Consider the following 18,443-nt stretch of genomic DNA (forward strand, 5'->3'; position numbering starts at 1 on the left):
ATAACACAAATGACACAATAAAGGATTTACACAGATTAACAAAATATGCCCCTGAAGCATGTTTTAAATCCCTTTTAATTTGAGAGAGCATTTCAAAATGTGTCCGACAGGAAGTACGCTATTCCTTGAAACTGGAGATGAGTAGTAAAATGACTGCACTAAAAATTGGTAAATCCTCAAATGACACTGTGTAGATTTAGCAAAAGACGTTGAACAAAGTTAGCGTGGGACGTACATCTACAGGCCGTCCATCTTCCATTCGTGTAGTGATGAGTGTTCGCCCACTGGGGTCAATGCTGGGTTTCTCATCAGTCAGTCTTCTTTCTATTAGCTTGCAGTCCATGTAAATGGAGACTATGTTGTTCTGTACAGAAATGCTCAGCTTGTGCCACTGGCGATCAAAGAGGGCATGCAGGTCACGACTTTTAAATGTGTAGCGTAGAGTGTTCTTTAGCAGGCCTTGGGAAGAAAACTCCACCACCTTCTTGCTACCATCAACCACCACAGAAACCTGAGGAGCAAAGACAAGTTTAAAAAAAGGTTCTTATCATAAACTCACACCCATCTCATCATTTTTCTAGCACATGTGGAGATACTGAAACTGATACATGACATTACAACATACAGTGGGGCCCACCTGAGCATCTCCTGATGGGTTGAATATCTGCCAAAGATACCAGCGGTCTTTTTTTGTAGTTTTTCTTACTCGGAAGATGGTGACAAGGGAGTATTCACTTGAAAACCCGTTTGGAAATACTGATCTAAAACAACAACAACATATAGCACTGTCAGATTCCAACTGAAGATAAATATATAAGATATATTAAATGTATCATGATCATACCCTAAAAATTAAAGATAATAGTGTCAAGAGTTATTTCTCAATATTGAATGGAAACCATTTTAAAGTTTTGAGTGGCTGAACAATGAACAAGCCAATCAGCTTCAATGATCAATAAAAAACATTTCAATATCCTTCAACTACAGAAAGACGTTCACATAAATAATCCTGACAAACCTGATGCCATTTAGCTTGATGGATTTTATACTGGCTTCCTTGTCATTCAGATAATGAAAACATATAGAAATTGATCCTGTCACAGAAGCCAATCTTTTACCTCACTGGGATACCACGTGCTACAGTTATAGTGTTACAGATGCTGAGTGCAATGCAGCCATCGGTTTATGTATATGACCTCAGCTGCTCTGTAAAGTCAAATAACAATTCTGTGTTCACAGCTGAAAATGTGTTCCAGCAGAGGCAAAATATGTAGTGAAAATAGAGAATATATAGAGAAAACTATATCATATTTCACAACACACCCACTCAAATGAATTACTGCTTATTCAGTAACTCATCGCCCACCTCCACACTCCCTTCCTAATTTTATACCTTGCAAAAAAAAAGAAAAAAACAACAAAACATTGTACCCTTCAAAGTGTTCTAACCCTAGCCTTAACTCTACATTCAGATTAACAGTCAAAAGCAGAAGAGCATAAACATAATAAATCAAGATCAGCAAAAATAATAATAATGCAATAATAAGGTCGTTGAGAAGGCAAAGCACAGCCAGGAGGAGAGAGTTTCTTCAGACAGGTTGGAAATTAGTTTTCACTCCGATATATCATCTCCTATTCTCTCAGAGCTTCATACCCTCTTCTATTGTGTCCCTCGAATTCTTTGAGATGTCGGTGTAAACGGTACCTGACTAAAATGATAAATACACCAAGTTAAAGCTCCTGAAAAATCAAACGTTTCTGTGATAGGCCAAGGACTGGGAAGGTTATTTGTTGCCTAAAGGCTAGAGGGCTATTTCAGCTGCAATTCAATATGAAATGTGACATGGCAGTTTATAAAAATGAGGATTTAGAAAAAAAAATTCAACATATAATGCTTTGATGCTGCATATACAGTAACTGCTTGTACCGAAAGTACTACACATAGGAGACAGGAAATAGTATAAAAGACTAATGCAATAGGCAAAGAGAACTCCATACATAATACATAACATAATACATTGAAGCAGGTTTAATGTAACTGATATACTCTGCTGAATAAACTGCAGGGTTGTTTTCTGTTCGGGACTGTGGAGTTCACACTTCGCCTTACAAAGTCCTCAGCTAAGTCTGCTCTTATTTCAAAACATGGTGTGTCTACAGTGCGGCACACTTGATCTCTGAGGGCCTCGAAGGTTAAAGTTCTTGACCTGGTGTTGACTGCCATCTGTGTCTAAATGGTTAAACCCAGAACTCAATGTAGATTGGGTTGAACACTGTTTTTTTTTTAAGACAACTACTACTACTCGGGATGTTTAAGTAAGCGATAATGAGTGAGTAAAAAAGGATTTGCATTCATTTCCCTGGCGCCCATGCCACTTTGCCAAAACAACTTTTCCAATATACAGTATGTGGTTCTTCAAACCCTGTGTCTTACAATTTCCATTCATATATCAAATGTGCATTGGCAAATACTATATGTTTTGGAAAAAACATAAATGGATTACCTCGTGGACTACATTCAGTGACAATGTTTTGTGCCAATGCAAGTCAATATACATTCAAATATTTCAGGGTTGGATTCTGCAATGTGATTATGAAAGTAGCAGAGTCTGCTTCCAAGCCAAATTACTGAAACGGCCACAGCAGTAAAGAACAGAAAAAAATAACAGAAAAAAAAACATGTTGTGTTGTTACTTGTGGATATGTATATTGAAAAATAGTATACGTCCATAACAATAATCAGTAGAAGCACAAAAGATTGCAGAGTAACTTTCAGGCTGTCACATGAGTTATAATCATAACTAATTCCATTTTTATAAGGTACGGCTATGTGCTTTCTGGAAATTGTCACCACTCTTGGAACATGTCTTTGACCATGCATATTGCTTGGCGGATAATACACCTTGTATAATCAGAGACAATGGTTTGACAGAATGTCACAGCAACACTACCGCTCTGGCAGAGAATCTCCCGGAAGCGGCTTTAGTGTCCTGGCTAGCAAGAAATCCTATCCAGGAGGATACTTTTAAATAAGTCAGAGGAATCATATTGCCCTTGTTGAAACAATCAAACCTCCAATGTTCGCCCTAGTTGGCTCACATCCCTATCACTGACACTCAATCCTGCAACAGATCAAAGTAGGCTCAATCATGTCAGTTTATTTTCTAAATGCATCATTCATGCTAGCAAAGACTGTAACTTCCTCTCAGCATGAGTCCTCTTTCCTGTTTAAATGGAGGTGTTTTTCTTGCCAGCATGATAGAGTACCGCTACTGATAAAACCAAATCAAATGCATGTTTGTGATCTGGTAGAAGGAAATTCTTCCACAGAGGAGATTTAATACAACTCAGCATGCTTGTATGTAGCTGAAATGGGTAAATTATTGCTGTGTATTCTTTAAATTAATTCATATTAATTTGTTATCTCAACATACAATTGTTTTAATACAATGTACATTTTGGTCACAAAAGCAATTGTGGTGTGACTTTTACACAAGTTACAGTCCCTGAATGTGGATTTTACAGTAAATACTGGTACAGTATATCAAAGCATTCCACACTACTCTATTGTGTGAGGCTACAGGTACATTGTGACATAATATAGGCTATTTCTACACAGAAATCCAGAAGTAAAAGGAAAACACTTTCAAACTATTTCCCCCCAAATAATTTGTCAATGGAGTTAGAAGAAAAACTGTTAATTGGATATACTCTATCGATCGCAGTAAGCCCATATGATTAATTCGCTGAAACGACAGCCAACCACTGAAACCACAGAGTGATAAACAAACACAAACCCTAGTGATTTGATACTGCTACTCAGTCTCAGTGGCTCCTTTGTAAGTAACATACATTTGTAATGCTTCTTCAGCACCTACACATTTTGTGGACATAGCTTACCCGCTAACACTAGAGGAGAACAAACAGGCCACATCATTTACAAAGATGCAGCCAACAAAAAGCACACACACATTTAAAAGTATGAAGAGAGTTATGTGTTTTACCATAATACTTGGTGATGTCTTGCTTTGCAAAAATCATCAGCCAATAAAAAATGTAATAGTCCCAGCATAGAAGCTACTTTATGTAGGACTTGAGACTGAGACTTGTAAGACTTGACTTACCTCACTATAAGAAGATGTGTAAGGTGGTTAGAGACCATGCATTTTTAATTCTTAATGTAATCTTATTAATATAAATGTACTTTAAGTCATAACTGAATATGACACAGAAGTTAATACAAGATGTAAAGCAGGCAAAACCAAACACAGATATGCTTCTAAAGACAGAGAGTCACTACAACACTGGGCTTTAATACTGTATGGAATCGTGTTAAGAATACATGTTGCATTTTGTAGAGCAATTTGTCATCTCACACAAATGTTCCCTAAGTGTGTCAGCTCTGATCTACTGTATGCACCATAAAGTGTACTGTGCCAAGAAGCTGGCAGAACATTAGCCAGATCTAGAGAGAGTGGCGCATCTATCGCTGCATATCCTGCGAGTTAAATGAGCAATGTTTTAGTGGTTGTGGCAGAGGGGCCTCCTGCTTCGTGCAACTGCCCTCGCTTTCCTTCCTCAGCTGACATGCAGTATCACCTGTCAAAGTACTTAGATAATTGGATATGAGAGGGATCACAGTCTCGCCACCATAACCAATGACACTGTCAGCAGTGTCATTGAGAACCAGCATCTTCTTGCACTATGGCCCCCCGACTGTGGGAAGGGCTGAAGTAAATGTATTTTCGACAGGCTGACTGAACAGGGAAGCAGATCACAAATCACCTGGCTCAAAGATTCTTTCACCTAGCCAGAAGGAGAGTGGCAGTAAATGTTTACAGTTGCATGTCATGTAAAAATACTAAAAATACCCTCCCCTCCCAGAAGAATGACAAAATGTTCCTTCTCACTTTTACAAACCAAGGACACAAAACAATGAACTTCATGTAAAGCCAGATTTGGCAAATATTATAGAGCCATACTGTATGCTCTACTTGCCACAGCTGATAGGACAAAATGTAAAAATGTGAAAGGATTTCATAAATATTATATCAGATTCAATCCCCTAATATATAATCATATCAGCATTGAGGTGAAGTCGCACAGTGATCCCACCAGTTGACCAGGGAATAAAGGTCTTCAGTAAATGGCACCTTAGTGTGTCATTTATGTAGTTATTTTAATATTCCTGTCTTATTATACGTGCTCAGACTTTTTTCATTCCTTTATGTCCCACTTTTTGCCCTGAGGAGATTTCTTGAATAAACGCAATATATTTTAATTCTGTTCAAATTATTCCCTGTCTAACAGCTCACCTCACAGCTTGCCCTTATTAACCAAGGCAAATGGAAGTATTGCTCTAAGCAGCGTATATCTGAGTTGCCTCAAGTCAACCTTTCATGAAATCCAGTTATGGCTGGGGTTTTTTCTGAGAATATCAGCAGATCTGAAGGAAAGCAAGCTTAAACCCCAATCATCGTGTAAATGATACAGATTTATATTACTTGTAAAATTTGAGTTGTTTTACATTATCATTTGATCTTAGGCAGGACTTATTTCAAGTGTAATATTTGAGTTGTAAGAAACGCCATATTTAGAACCAGTACATGAGGGAACAGCAAAGTAATAAAATGAACACTGCTGTTTATAGTTTTGGCTACACATGAGTGACTGCATCTTGCTTGCATTGAGCTGTAGTCCCATTGGAAGGGGAGGTATAAGAGGTAGGATTTAAGTATAGGGGACATTGTTTACTGTTCCTTGTAGGTATGCAGACCATCTGTCTGATTTATCCTCAAACATTGTACGGCTCCAGCTTATAGCACCTGACGCAAAAAGGCACACACACACACGTGCCTGCTACTCACTTTGTCGGCTTAATGAGCGGACTGCTTCCCAAACGAAATGAAGGCAGATCTTCTGTAATTGTTCCCTTTCGAAGAAGAAACTTCTCTGTGAGATCAAATCCTGTGAACAGATTAAAAATGTTTAAGTAGATTTAAACAAGTCGATAGTGGGTTATTTACACTGCAGCTATCTTTATTCAGAAGGTACCTGTGATTTCCAGGGGACGGTCTAAAATGTCAGAAAACCTGCGATCCTCGACATTCAGAGTGGGGCATGAGCCATCTAGAGGAAAGCCACCAACAAGTTATTTGTGCTGGCTGCACATTTATATTTTGAACCAGTTTTGAAAAGTCTTATATAAAAGAAAATGAAATTATTTAAACCATGAATTAATTTCCACAATGTCTTTTGCTTAATAAACAAAAAAACAACTTAAATCTAGATCAAAACAGGCAATATAATCAGTTTTTTTTTTCTATTAATGTCTTTTGTTTATACTGTAATGTATAACCAATAGAGAAAAGACTCTAATGTAAAGACAAGCCTTAATCTGCTTCATTGAAAATTATATTGAAACTGGCTTTTTAAATTCTAACAGTCCCTTAACATTTGGGGGGCAAAAAGTTGAGGACAACAAACACACATACCTGTTCGTTCATTCACTGCCTTTCCAAAAGTGCAAGGAATGGAATTTACAGTCCAAAGGAAAGCAGTCCATCTTAGCAAGCAAATCATGGCTCTGACACTAGAAAGCAGTCCACTTGAAAACCTAGACGCAAATAGAATAGTTACATTTTCTTGGAATATATGTTAAAAAAGAAATGATGACTATACAAATATCTTTAGACCAATCTTAGCTATATATTTAACAACAACTAATAGAAACAACTAAACTGCTGGCATGAATAAAACGTGTTGCTGTGCTGATTGTCATTATAAACTCGTCTGCTGGTTGTCACTATGCACAACAGGAACTTTGACTTTGGATTCATTCAAGCAGCCTGGCATTGAAACAATCTGGTGTCTGTGTGATCGCTATTCAGTTTCAGTTTTTAAGCAACCTGAAATATAGGTAAAACTTTAGAAAGTTTCACTACTTTATATCTAGTTGCAACCATTTTTCACAATGTTATTGTCTTCAGATCAAGTCTGTTCATTTATAACAAGATTATGTTTTAAGTTGCATTATTGTGAATTCAAATGTTACTATAAATCATATATGAATCTCACATTTTACACTCCCACTCTCATACCCACTCACAGGTCCCTAAAGCCTCACTGTGTATTTATGTAAAGTCATTCAACATGGAGAATAATATCCAGAGCCCTTCATTCATTAGTTTCCATGAACACCTGCCACATAGTGATGAATAGACATACAGCGTATACTGCAGCTAAATCATTATACTCCAGGCCTACTTTCACTCTCTATCGACAGTTTGTAATTCATTGTTTGTATGTCATCACTACAAATTAGCTGCGGAGCTGTGCCAATGCACTTGCTCAGTCCTGAATACAACTACACCTATTTAAAGAGATGGGGGGGAAAAAAACATAATGAGGAGATTTTACTAGGTGTGATGTTGAGCTAAACGCAGCATGTGGCATGTTAAACAGATGCAACAAGTTAACAGGTTCAAGCAGTTTTAATCATTATTTTACTTTCTCTACAGTGTAATAATTTTCTTTTCATTGTCTATTCTCCTCAAAAGTTCATATTTTATATTCCAATTTAAGTTTAAAGTATGTGTCACAAAGATATCAATGAGACATTCAATTACATGACTACGAGCTCCCTTTGTATTCTTTTGTCTGGTTTAAGTCATACTGCCAAAACCTTGATCTGTGTTGTTGTAGTAGCCTATTATATTAACACTCTGTTGTGTTTTGATCTGTAAGCTGTCAGCAGTGTCTTCGTCAAGGACGTCACACGCCGGGATAAAACTTGGAAACCAGTTACGAGTAAGTCTCAAACCATTTAGCTTTGCTGCCAACCGAAATCTTCTGCATCACTATCATGCCATTGCAAAGAAGGCAAGAATTTTAAGGGTAGCCTACAGTCATCTTGGATGTAAGAGTCTCATCCAGAGTACAGTCAAATCACTGAATATTACACTACGGTGTACTCTTCCAACTTAAGCTAAACAGTTTCAGAATATCAGCAAATACCAGTAGAATTGGTGCAGTTACAGAACAGTGATGGTGAATTTTTTTTTTATCTCAGGTGCTTTTTTTTTTTTCAAGGACTTTCAAGGACTTAGAAAAAAGAACTCTACAAACATCTTAGCACATTATATCTAAGTGTGACAATGAATAAATATGTGAATATAATCAATTTGTTTTTGCTATTATTTTCAACAGGTAGATCATTTAGATGTTTTTGCAGATCCATGAAATAAAGTGACAGATTATAACTACTACGTGCTTTATTACTACGTGCTCTAACTGCATTGACATAGTTTGATGACAACACAGATCATGTGACTTAAGACTAATCCTTCCTTCACACGCATATTGACATTTCCACTGGGGAATAAAAAACTGAAGAGAGTTGCGCACTGAACTTGACCTCCACAGACTATAAAGCTACATTACGTTTATTTATATGCAGTCTCACAAAGTGTGACAAATGCAATTTTTCATGATACTCTCCTTATTTAACTGACCCTGTATGTCTTATACAAATTAATTTTGACACAGTGATTAATTCCTACTATGCCTGGCTGCAAGCACTTGAGCCTTCTCCCACTGGATCATGAACTTTTGCATGCAGGGCCGACAGATGAAGTGACCATGCCACTTACAACTACAACCATGCAAGGGCCGTAGACGAGTAGCACTACAGAGGTATCACATTCCTTGTCTGTGTGAAAGCTTAATGTTATTCACCTCAGTTCTGCAAATGCATGCAACATACGCAGCTCCAAAGCCGAACCATAACTCTTTACATGGCAAACTCATACAGGCTTATAAAGATTTTATAGCATTTAAATTGGCACTTTTAACCCACATGTTATTTTGCCTCACGCAGCAGCGCCTTATGCCGCAGATCTGCATGGATTTAAATCTTAAATATAAGGTGTTTTATAGGTTATCACACACATATCACAGTTTGGAAAAAAAAGAATGCCCGATCAACGCTAAAGCTTGGACACTGAAGTGATCTATCCTGTCTCCCCATCATTCATTCAGCAAAGCATTCATTTCGGGAAATAACTTCACTTTAACACTTTGCAATATTCACAGAAGCGTGTTTGTCAGCGCGACCACTGATTGGCTGGATGGATTTATTTTTTAATAGTTAACGGAATGAAGCGGACCATTTTCCCTCAGTGTCCTGCACATTTCGCACTTTGTTGTTAATAAGTGATGCAATACTACGGTACATGTTTACTGCTGCAGAGCGTCCACAAATCAGAAATAACCTGTTCGGTGTCCCAGCTGGCAGATAAATTGGAAAGATCAAGCCTCAACACTTCATTTCGAGCGACCAAAAGATGCAAAAGGTGTCCGTTACAGGATTGTCTAATGCCTCACACACGCAGAGATGCTGATTTAAAAAAAAAAAAAAAAAGTCTACTATAAAAATTAAATTGGTGCACAAGTACTTACAGTTGCTGGGAAAGTTTCCTTCAAGACAAAAACAAACAAAAAGCAGCGATAAAAGTATAATCCATGAGTGATAACGATCAGTCCGATTCCGGATTCCAGGACTTGGAAATAAAAGTCACAGTGGGATCGCCTGCTAGATCGCGGTCCTTATTAGTTGCACAGAGTGGCCCTCCCACTCTGTCATTATCGGTGAAATGCACTGACACAGACTCCAGCAAACAAGAGGAACACACACTGAAAGCTTTCATATGAGAGAAAATACATGCCCAACGGGAGATCAAACAAACTCTCTCACTTAACTCGGCCAGGTGCGAGACTTAAAGACCGTTTGATGCATTATAATCATATAAAATGTAATGAATAAAAGGCCTAATTCCTATGGTTTGGCTTGGCATTAAGGCGGTTTCATATGTTATTAGCAGTAAGAACTGTCCAAGTTAAGCCTAAAAGTAAATACTGGCAAATGCAAAGAGCTTTAACACATATTGATCTTGATAAAACTTAGAAAATTATCAAAGCAAAGAAATTAGTCATGTATCATGAGATGAATAGGCCATAGATGATCTGATATAATGAAGTGACAGCTTTCAGCTGTACAGACAGGCCTAGAACTAAGGCAACATATTCTCACGCACATACTATTTTAGTCATAAGACACAAATGCCAATACTATGCAACCATAACATTCCCTATACTTAAGTTTCAAATGCAGGTTTAGCTGTCATAGTGTATTACCAATATGTTGTGATTATTTTATCATTCATTATTCAAATGCTATAGTGCATGCTCATGTTGAAAATGTGGCTTCCCATACTGTTAAAACTAAAGGTGTTTGTGAAAGCTGTGAAGGTTAAACCACACAGGTACTTTTTGTCCACCTCAAGTTTTTTTGTTTTGTTGAAACAAGCACACCAACAGCTCAAGAGACTAAATCCACAGAAACAGGTGTTAAGGCTCCACACACATAACTGTTTAGACAGATGATTTTAATGCACCCTCCCCTTCACCACAGAGAGACACACACACACAGACATACTTTTCAGCAGCGTGATGAAAGAAACAAAGAGAAAAACGTTTTAAAGGATGATTGAAGATTAAAATGGAGCAGATGTCTGTATTTCTTTGTTGAATATTATACAAACATTTTTACTTTTTAGTGGTGATTCTTTGTTTTTTTGTTCTAAGTTATAGCTGGAATACTTTAACTGTTGGTGGTTTTCTCATTGTTACCATATGAGGGCAACCTTTACTAAATAGATTTTTACTTACTACTGGTTAATGGAAATCCATTATACTACACAAAAAGTTAACACTTTGCAAAAGAGATACTCTGTATGCATGGGGTATTTCAATTTCAATAAAGACATCCGTTTTGCATACCAAATGCCTTTTCAGCAGCTCTGCTACCACTGTGACATAATTTCCACTCTAACTGGATGTATTTATTTCATCTCAGCCCCCAGATTATGTATCATGTAGCAGTTATGAAGTTTGTCTTACCACTAAGAATGGTTTGATAACAAGGTTGTAAACAGACATTTAAAGGGACCAGTTTTCCATTCAACGGAAAGGTGAAACCATGTCCATCTGGAATCAGATTCTTTTACATCCAATAAAGTAATTCTTTAAGACGGCAAGCTATGCAGGAATTTCTTTCTTCTATTCAAAATGGCCTTTACAACATTTACAGTGTGCATTGGCACTATCATCAAAATATGCAAACTCGAAACTGTTCAGTGTGAGGTCTGCATGGTAAATTCTATTAATTCTGAAAACAAACAATGTCCTAGTTTTCCATAAAATTACATTTTCTTCACCTCTTTTGTATCGGGGTGGCAGCAGAAATTGCAACGGTGAAAAATGGCCCCAGTTTATAGCTCCACACCAAATTGAGTCACAATCTTTGTTTTGAACATACTCTGCTTACAGTGTGAAGAAAATCCATGCAGTTGCTTGGTCGGTGCTCTTAAGGCTAAGAAAGATTGTGTGGGGTTTTGTGTGCCTGTTTAATAAAAGGTGAAACATCATGATTTGTTGACTTAAATTAAGGGTTTGGGCTCTGCTTGTACCATCCTTTAAATTTTCAGTAAATCATACACTGTCAAATGTTTTCAAAAGGAGTAATTTCTCAAGTAGTTCCAATGAAAATTGTACACTATGAGGTCTCTGGATTACCCAGCATAACAAGGACATTGTTTCTGAAAATACTTGTTGCAGTCTGTTTTTTGCAATTGTGTGAACAACACAAATTAAATTATATCCACTTCCATTGTGTTGAGGTGGAGAGAAATCTCAACAGCTTCCCAAGATGTATTTTTTCATTTTATATACTTGAAAATTACTTTGGTATTCAAGGGGTTGTTGGACTAAGTAAACTATTGTCTGGCATTACTTTGTGAACATTTTTCATTATTCTTGACATTTAATTAGTTGATTATTTCAAAATCTAATATACATTATTAACATATAATAAGATTAATTTTCTGTAACTCTAATAGCAAAATGCTATTTGCAATCAACACATCTAATATAGGATTTTCAACTTGTTTTCTGGAACACAAAAAAATAAAACAAATGTCAGAGGTCAAAAATGCATTGTATTGTTTAAAACCTAAAATAAAATAGATTTTCAATTTTCAGGACTGTTCTCACAGGAGAAATGTATCTCCAGACTCTGCTAGTATTTCTGGGGAATTGGCCTTTTAAAGATTATTTTCATGGCATTTCAGTTTTAAAAGACAGTTTACACTTCACAGTGAAAAGCCAGGTAACTGGAGACATGGGCTATGTGGCAAGCAACAGATGGTCATGCTGATTCTGACTCCAAGGCATTACATTTACATGTTTGGCGCACCCCTGATATGACTCAAAAATATACATAATGCTGGAAATGTAATTGTAAACATGGGGTTAAGCCACAGCTTGTATCTGTTGTTCCTCACAAATAGTACCAATTTTAAATAATACATCCATTGGCAACACCTTGCAATGTTTGGAAGACATATGACATTTCCCTGCCTAAATTCTTCTACTCTGGAATAAAAAAAAAAAAGTGTTTCACAGTAAAGATATTTAACTTTTATTCATGTTAAACCAAAGTAAGAGGACAGTAATACATTGTACACAAAACTATCAATGTTGTAAAGATATGAACTAATGGAAAATTAGCATTCAAATAGATACGTTCAATTTGATTTTGATATGCCATCTCACTTAAGAGGCTTAAGTTGTGAAATGTTACAAACGGAAAAATATAATTAATTCCTCCTGTGAATGTGCTCTTGAAACATATAAGTTTAAACATTAGCTACCTTTAACTGAAGTAGGAATTCTGATTGACTTTGCAGCTATTGCTTATTTTCCTTTATTTCATGACAAATAACCTTTGTTAGCTGTTCTTTGAGGTCAACAAGGCAAAGGATTTCAACACAACCATTTATTTCCAACAGAGTGGAGAACAAAAATCTAACTAATCTCTGAACTTTGCAGGAAATTGATAAGACAAAGTCCATCCAAAATCCATTTTTTGGGTATTTTTTATGTTTTATTCATAGCTTAGCTGATCATAGAGAGCCAATGCATGCACATATTGGCCCTGCCACGGTTCGCTAAATTGATCCCTTTCTGCACAAAACTTTGTATTCTGGGTGCATCAGTGACTGTGTTCTATCTATCTATCTATCTATCTATCTATCTATCTATCTATCTATCTATCTATCTATCTATCTATCTATCTATCTATCTATCTATCTATCTATCTATCTATCTATCTATCTATCTATCTATCTATCTATCTATCTATCTATCTATCTATCTATCTATCTATCTATCTATCTATCTATCTATCTATCTATCTATCTATCTATCTATCTATCTGAGGATGCTTAATAATACAATGAATAGTTTTCATTCATTAATTACTTTGTATGAAGTAATTGATGAATAAAGTTCAGTAAACATAATGAACCTAATAGTATTAGCTAATCAAATATGTGGTTTGGGCATGCTTTGCCTTTAGAACACCACCATTTCTCCCCAATGCACCTGCACACAGTTTTTCAAGGTACTTGGCAGGTTGTTCCTGCATGTTGGAGAAGTTGCTACAGTTCTTCTGTGGATTTAGATGTCTCAGCTGCTTCTGTCTCCTCATGTAATCCCACACTAACTTCATGATGTTGAGATCAGGACTCTGTGGGGGGCAGACCATCTGTTGCAGGACCCTTTGTTCTTCTTGTCACTGAAGACAGTTCTTTATGATTCTGGCTGTATGTTTGTGGTAGTTGTGAAGCTGCAGAATAAATATGGGCCTGATCAGATGCCTCTCTGATGGTATTGCATTATGTAAAAGGAATCTAAACATCTAAAGTACCTAAAACTTTTACACAGTACTGATGGTCTGTGAACATCAACATCCATCACTCAGGTAATTAAGCTTGATAATGCTGATTTTGTCATGAATAACCTGAACTGGATTATTGCTGAGTTTTTCTTTTTTATGCACTTAAGAGGACTTTCCAGTTGTACAGGCAGCAACTACTGCAGGTGAGGAAAAGCCCAAAACAACATTCTGAGTTTTTTAGTTGTTGTGAAAGTAGTGTTTTGATTTATGGGATGCATTTACAGTATATTTATCTGAATGGAACTGCTCTCAATGATAGTATTCACGACCTGCTGGTCATAGCATCCAAACTAAATGACTTCTTGATGATACAGTGGCTACCGGACAAAGCAGAGTTTCAGCTTCCTGAGTCCAAGTGTATCCTGTAAAATATGTTTATGAATAATTGTTTTCACACTTTTTTTTTTACTCAAAACTAAAATAATGTGATCAAATCACTGAGTTACAACACTGATAAGGGTTCAAGGTAGCATGCTGAGCAGAAGCTGAATACACTACTATAGACCATCAGGTTTAAACGTTATGTCAACATCACATGCTCCAGCTTGCAGTGCATCATCTTTGCTAAATCTGTTGATCATGAGATTTGGTGGTTGAACAACAAAGATACGTATTGTAATCTATTGTAATAATAAAAAATAATACTATGTTGATCACACCATACCGCCTCCATTCTGTTTCACCTGATAAGTGCTCTGACTCACATAATGAACATGCATACAATTAGGTAGGCTATTTGTGTGTGTGTGCCCATTGTGTGTATGTGTTTCTGAATGTGTGTAGCATCATATTTGTTCTGGATATGGAAGCTCAGCAAACACTATTATTTTGGGCAAGCAGTTGTTTGCCTTGAATACAAACAGACTAATCACTGTATTTTCATTCTTCTTTATGCCATTAAAGTCACTATTGTCGAAGAGGTTCAGGGGCAATACACCTGTTGGTTTTACAGGATAATTTACTGAATTGACATATGGCAGTGTGCTAGACAAAGACAGCACATTGTGTGTCACTCATCTGTATGCAGACATAACCATTGGTGTGTACCTTTCATTTGCTTGTAAAAATCACAAAAGCCATTAAGGAGTCTGATTCCTCCTCAGAGCTCACCTGTGCATGAAAGCTACCAGTATGTAGACAAGAAAAGAAAGAGAATTAAAAAGCTACAATAACACGCTAGTTTGGCCTGCAGCTGTTAGTTCTGTGAAGTCCTCTTGAAATATAATCATATAATTGACTCACCTATTGAAAATTAATGAAACAATCAATCAATTTGCCTCAACCACATTGGAATAGATGTATGGAATTGGTTCTCTTGAGTATCAGCTCAATCATTAAGTGGTTTAAATGCTGAACATGAAGCACAAGAGCACACAATACAAATGTTTTTTTTTCTCTCAACTTTTTTCTTTCTTTTTTGCCTTTTCTGATATCTTCATCACATTGTTGTTCTTTGTTATTATTATAGGTTAGAATGTATTTCACCTATGTTTGTTCTACATTCTTGCATTTTTATCTGCTGTCTGTATAACAGATTTCTCTTGGTTTTTGCTTGTGTGGATCTGCAACCTGCTCTCATGAGATGTTCACGGTTCATGGTATTTTACATAAATGTACCTATGATAGCTAACTGCATAATCCGCACATAATATTTGTACTAAGGTGATCTTCTATTCAAGGTTAGGAAGTGACAAATATTTTACTAAGGTTTCAGTGTGGTTTTTGCCATAGCTATTTAAAAAAATTCCCTATATTCAGAAATGAACCCCACATCACCACATCACACATCAAAGTGATGACATCCATCCCAGTACTTTATAACTGTGTGTTTCTGCCACAAGAGCTCCACTTATTTTATCAACCAATAAATGGCAGGTCGCATTTGATGGTGGTTTGCATGGTATTTTTTTTACTATTTCCACAGCGTCTCTTGTGCGTTTCACCATCAGAAAGCTGGTTTCTCTCCCAAGCTGAAAAGTGGATGAGAGGTGGATATGATACTATAATTTTGTTGTGACAACTTCCATCTACTTGACAAAACAGGAAATAGGTAACATTTGTGATCTGCTCACTGCAGTAACCCATTCAGTCAACTACAGTATATTATGAAATTAAAAGGATTAAAAAGACACATACACCAATCATCCTCTCTCAGAATACTTCACTGACTGACAGAAATCCTCACAATGTCCTACCTTTTTCTCCACAAGCCTCTTTTAATAGACTTAGTTACACAGTCTCTATTAAGGCACATTGCCAAGCTGCATGATGAACACATTTGCAGGTTTGAAAGGTGGCATGAATTAAGCAGACCTACCTTCACTGCATGTGCAAGTGAATAATGGGTTGTGGACAAATGACATAAGTTTAATTAAAAAATGTAAAGTCAGGGGTGCAAATTGAGATCAGATATATGTCTATTGATTTCAGAGAGTTGAATGTAAAAGTGTACAAACCAATAGTAACCACTTAATTGGACTGGAATGAATATTCTTCATTCACTCATTTCACTAATGCGCCCCCAATACAAAATAGAGAGAAGTATTATTTTCACTTTCAAAAACTTTAGAATCTCAGTGTCACTGTGGAGTCTGCCCCTTGCAAAAGTAATTACTCAAGCAATAATTTAATTTTGTCTCAATAATTCCAGACATGGTGAAGCATGACTACACACTAGACTGTTTTAATATAAAGGACAATATACCCCTTAAATGGAGTACAATTCTTTGACACAATGCACTCAAATGTGTGAAAAGGGTTATAGAATTAAAATACAGCAACTTTTTTTTATATTGGGATACCATGGGGTCTGCATGCAAGATTACATTTGATAAGACCTGAAGGGAATGGTGAGTGTGCCTGGCATATAGGTGGATACATGCACACACAGAAAAAAAAAAACAGCTGATTTTTATAACTTCACACAGAGTCTAGAAAAGTTAATATACTCCCATTGCTGCATGAGCTTGGATCCCCTGCTGAATGAAAGAGAAGTTCATATCTCTAAAGAGCCAACTTTTTGAAAACTTGAGAGGTATTTCTATTGATGCATTTTTATACTTCAAACAAATGCATATAGTGGTTTTTATGAATTCATGGGCACTCTACTCATTGAGCTCAAGCATATAAAAGAAAAAAGAAAAAACACCTTCACAAGTTTCTCAAGTAGCAGTTCTTATTTCTGTACTGTGTTTATGACACATAACAGAAGGCAGAAAAAAAGACAATTTCCTGAGGTCCTAGTGGAAATTTAAGCAAAGATGACGGATGTACAGTACAGCTAACCTCAGTCTCACCCAATCAAGCAAACAGAGGCACTCATCTTTGGTTTAAAGTACTAATCAAAGATAAGAGAGTGAAAAGAGAACATAAACCACGAATGTATATGTATATTCAAGAGACCCAATCCAAGAAAAGAACCCAGCGAAGCTAATTGCAATGTTGCAGGAATATTAGCCTACAGATATCATGGAATTTTGAACCTGCCTCATTAATTAGGCCTATATATAAATTGTTAATATGCACACTATCATTTCATCTGAGGGAATACCTTCAGCTCCAAACACTGTACCTGTATGTTGGTGTGGGCCACTGCGGTAGATAATTGATGACAAATTTTACCCCAATAATCTGCTCTACTCATGGGAATGCAGCTACAGGTGCACTGCACCCTAATTTCCAATGACCTACTTTCACTTTTTCAGCAGATATAAATCTTAATGAACAACACCTGAATAAAAAGTAGAGCGCATGCAAGAAAAAAAAGCACAAACTTTGCTATTACCAAAATTCTGTATTTGTGGTACTGTACAGTATTTGCTGTTATCATATGTGCAATATATTGTGTAGATATTTCAGTTATCAATACATCCTGACATATATTATTTAGCCTTTAATCTGATGTTTTTCTTTTACCTTTTTAAAAAAAAAAATTTATTGGCTGCTGTAACATATTAATTTCCCTTTGAAATTAACAAAATGTCTATCTATCTATCTATCTATCTATCTATCTATCTATCTATCTATCTATCTATCTATCTATCTATCTATCTATCTATCTATCTATCTATCTATCGATCTATCTTTGTATCTATCTATCTATCTATCTATCTATCTATCTATCTATCTATCTATCTATCTATCTATCTATCTATCTATCTATCTATCTATCTATCTATCTATTGTGGACAAACAAGATTGTGTGTAACAGAGTAACAGAAAAGCAGAGCAAAAATTAGAGATATATGGATTAAAATGTGCATTTCAGGATGTAAGAAATGCAGACTAGGAGCAACACATTACCATATGTTGTATATGTTTTATCGAGTGATCAGACTTTCTTCTACACTAAGACTATGGCACAGAGGCTCCACTTTACTGTCAGCTTTTAATGTCTCCTCTAGCATGGCCGGCTTGTCCCAGCACGCGTTAAGCTGTAAGCACAGCTCAATACAACCCCTGAAATTATCATCACACATATGGACTTATCAACAAACATATGGACTTTTTCTGCGGAGACGTCACGGCTGCTGGCTCGAGCCTCCTAGGCGTTGACGTCACCTGGAGCACGTGGTTTTGTTATTGC

General features: G+C 36.4%; 1 protein-coding gene across 1 annotated transcript in view; it reads right to left on the minus strand.

The window, feature by feature from the left end:
* The window catches only part of LOC133992218 (collagen alpha-1(XIX) chain), an 89,678-nt gene extending 83,096 nt beyond the window's left edge, over positions 1–6,582 (minus strand). Inside the window, exons 1-5 of the mRNA XM_062430933.1 lie at positions 6,495–6,582; positions 6,055–6,129; positions 5,868–5,967; positions 638–761; positions 236–511 (exon numbers count right to left, since the gene is read on the minus strand). Coding sequence (XP_062286917.1) covers positions 236–511; positions 638–761; positions 5,868–5,967; positions 6,055–6,129; positions 6,495–6,582 — 663 coding nt within the window. The remainder of the gene's footprint in view (positions 1–235; positions 512–637; positions 762–5,867; positions 5,968–6,054; positions 6,130–6,494) is intronic.
* Between the last annotated feature and the right edge of the window lie 11,861 nt (positions 6,583–18,443).

Source organism: Scomber scombrus, chromosome 12 (assembly GCF_963691925.1).
Source record: "Scomber scombrus chromosome 12, fScoSco1.1, whole genome shotgun sequence".
Classification (NCBI taxonomy): domain Eukaryota; kingdom Metazoa; phylum Chordata; class Actinopteri; order Scombriformes; family Scombridae; genus Scomber; species Scomber scombrus.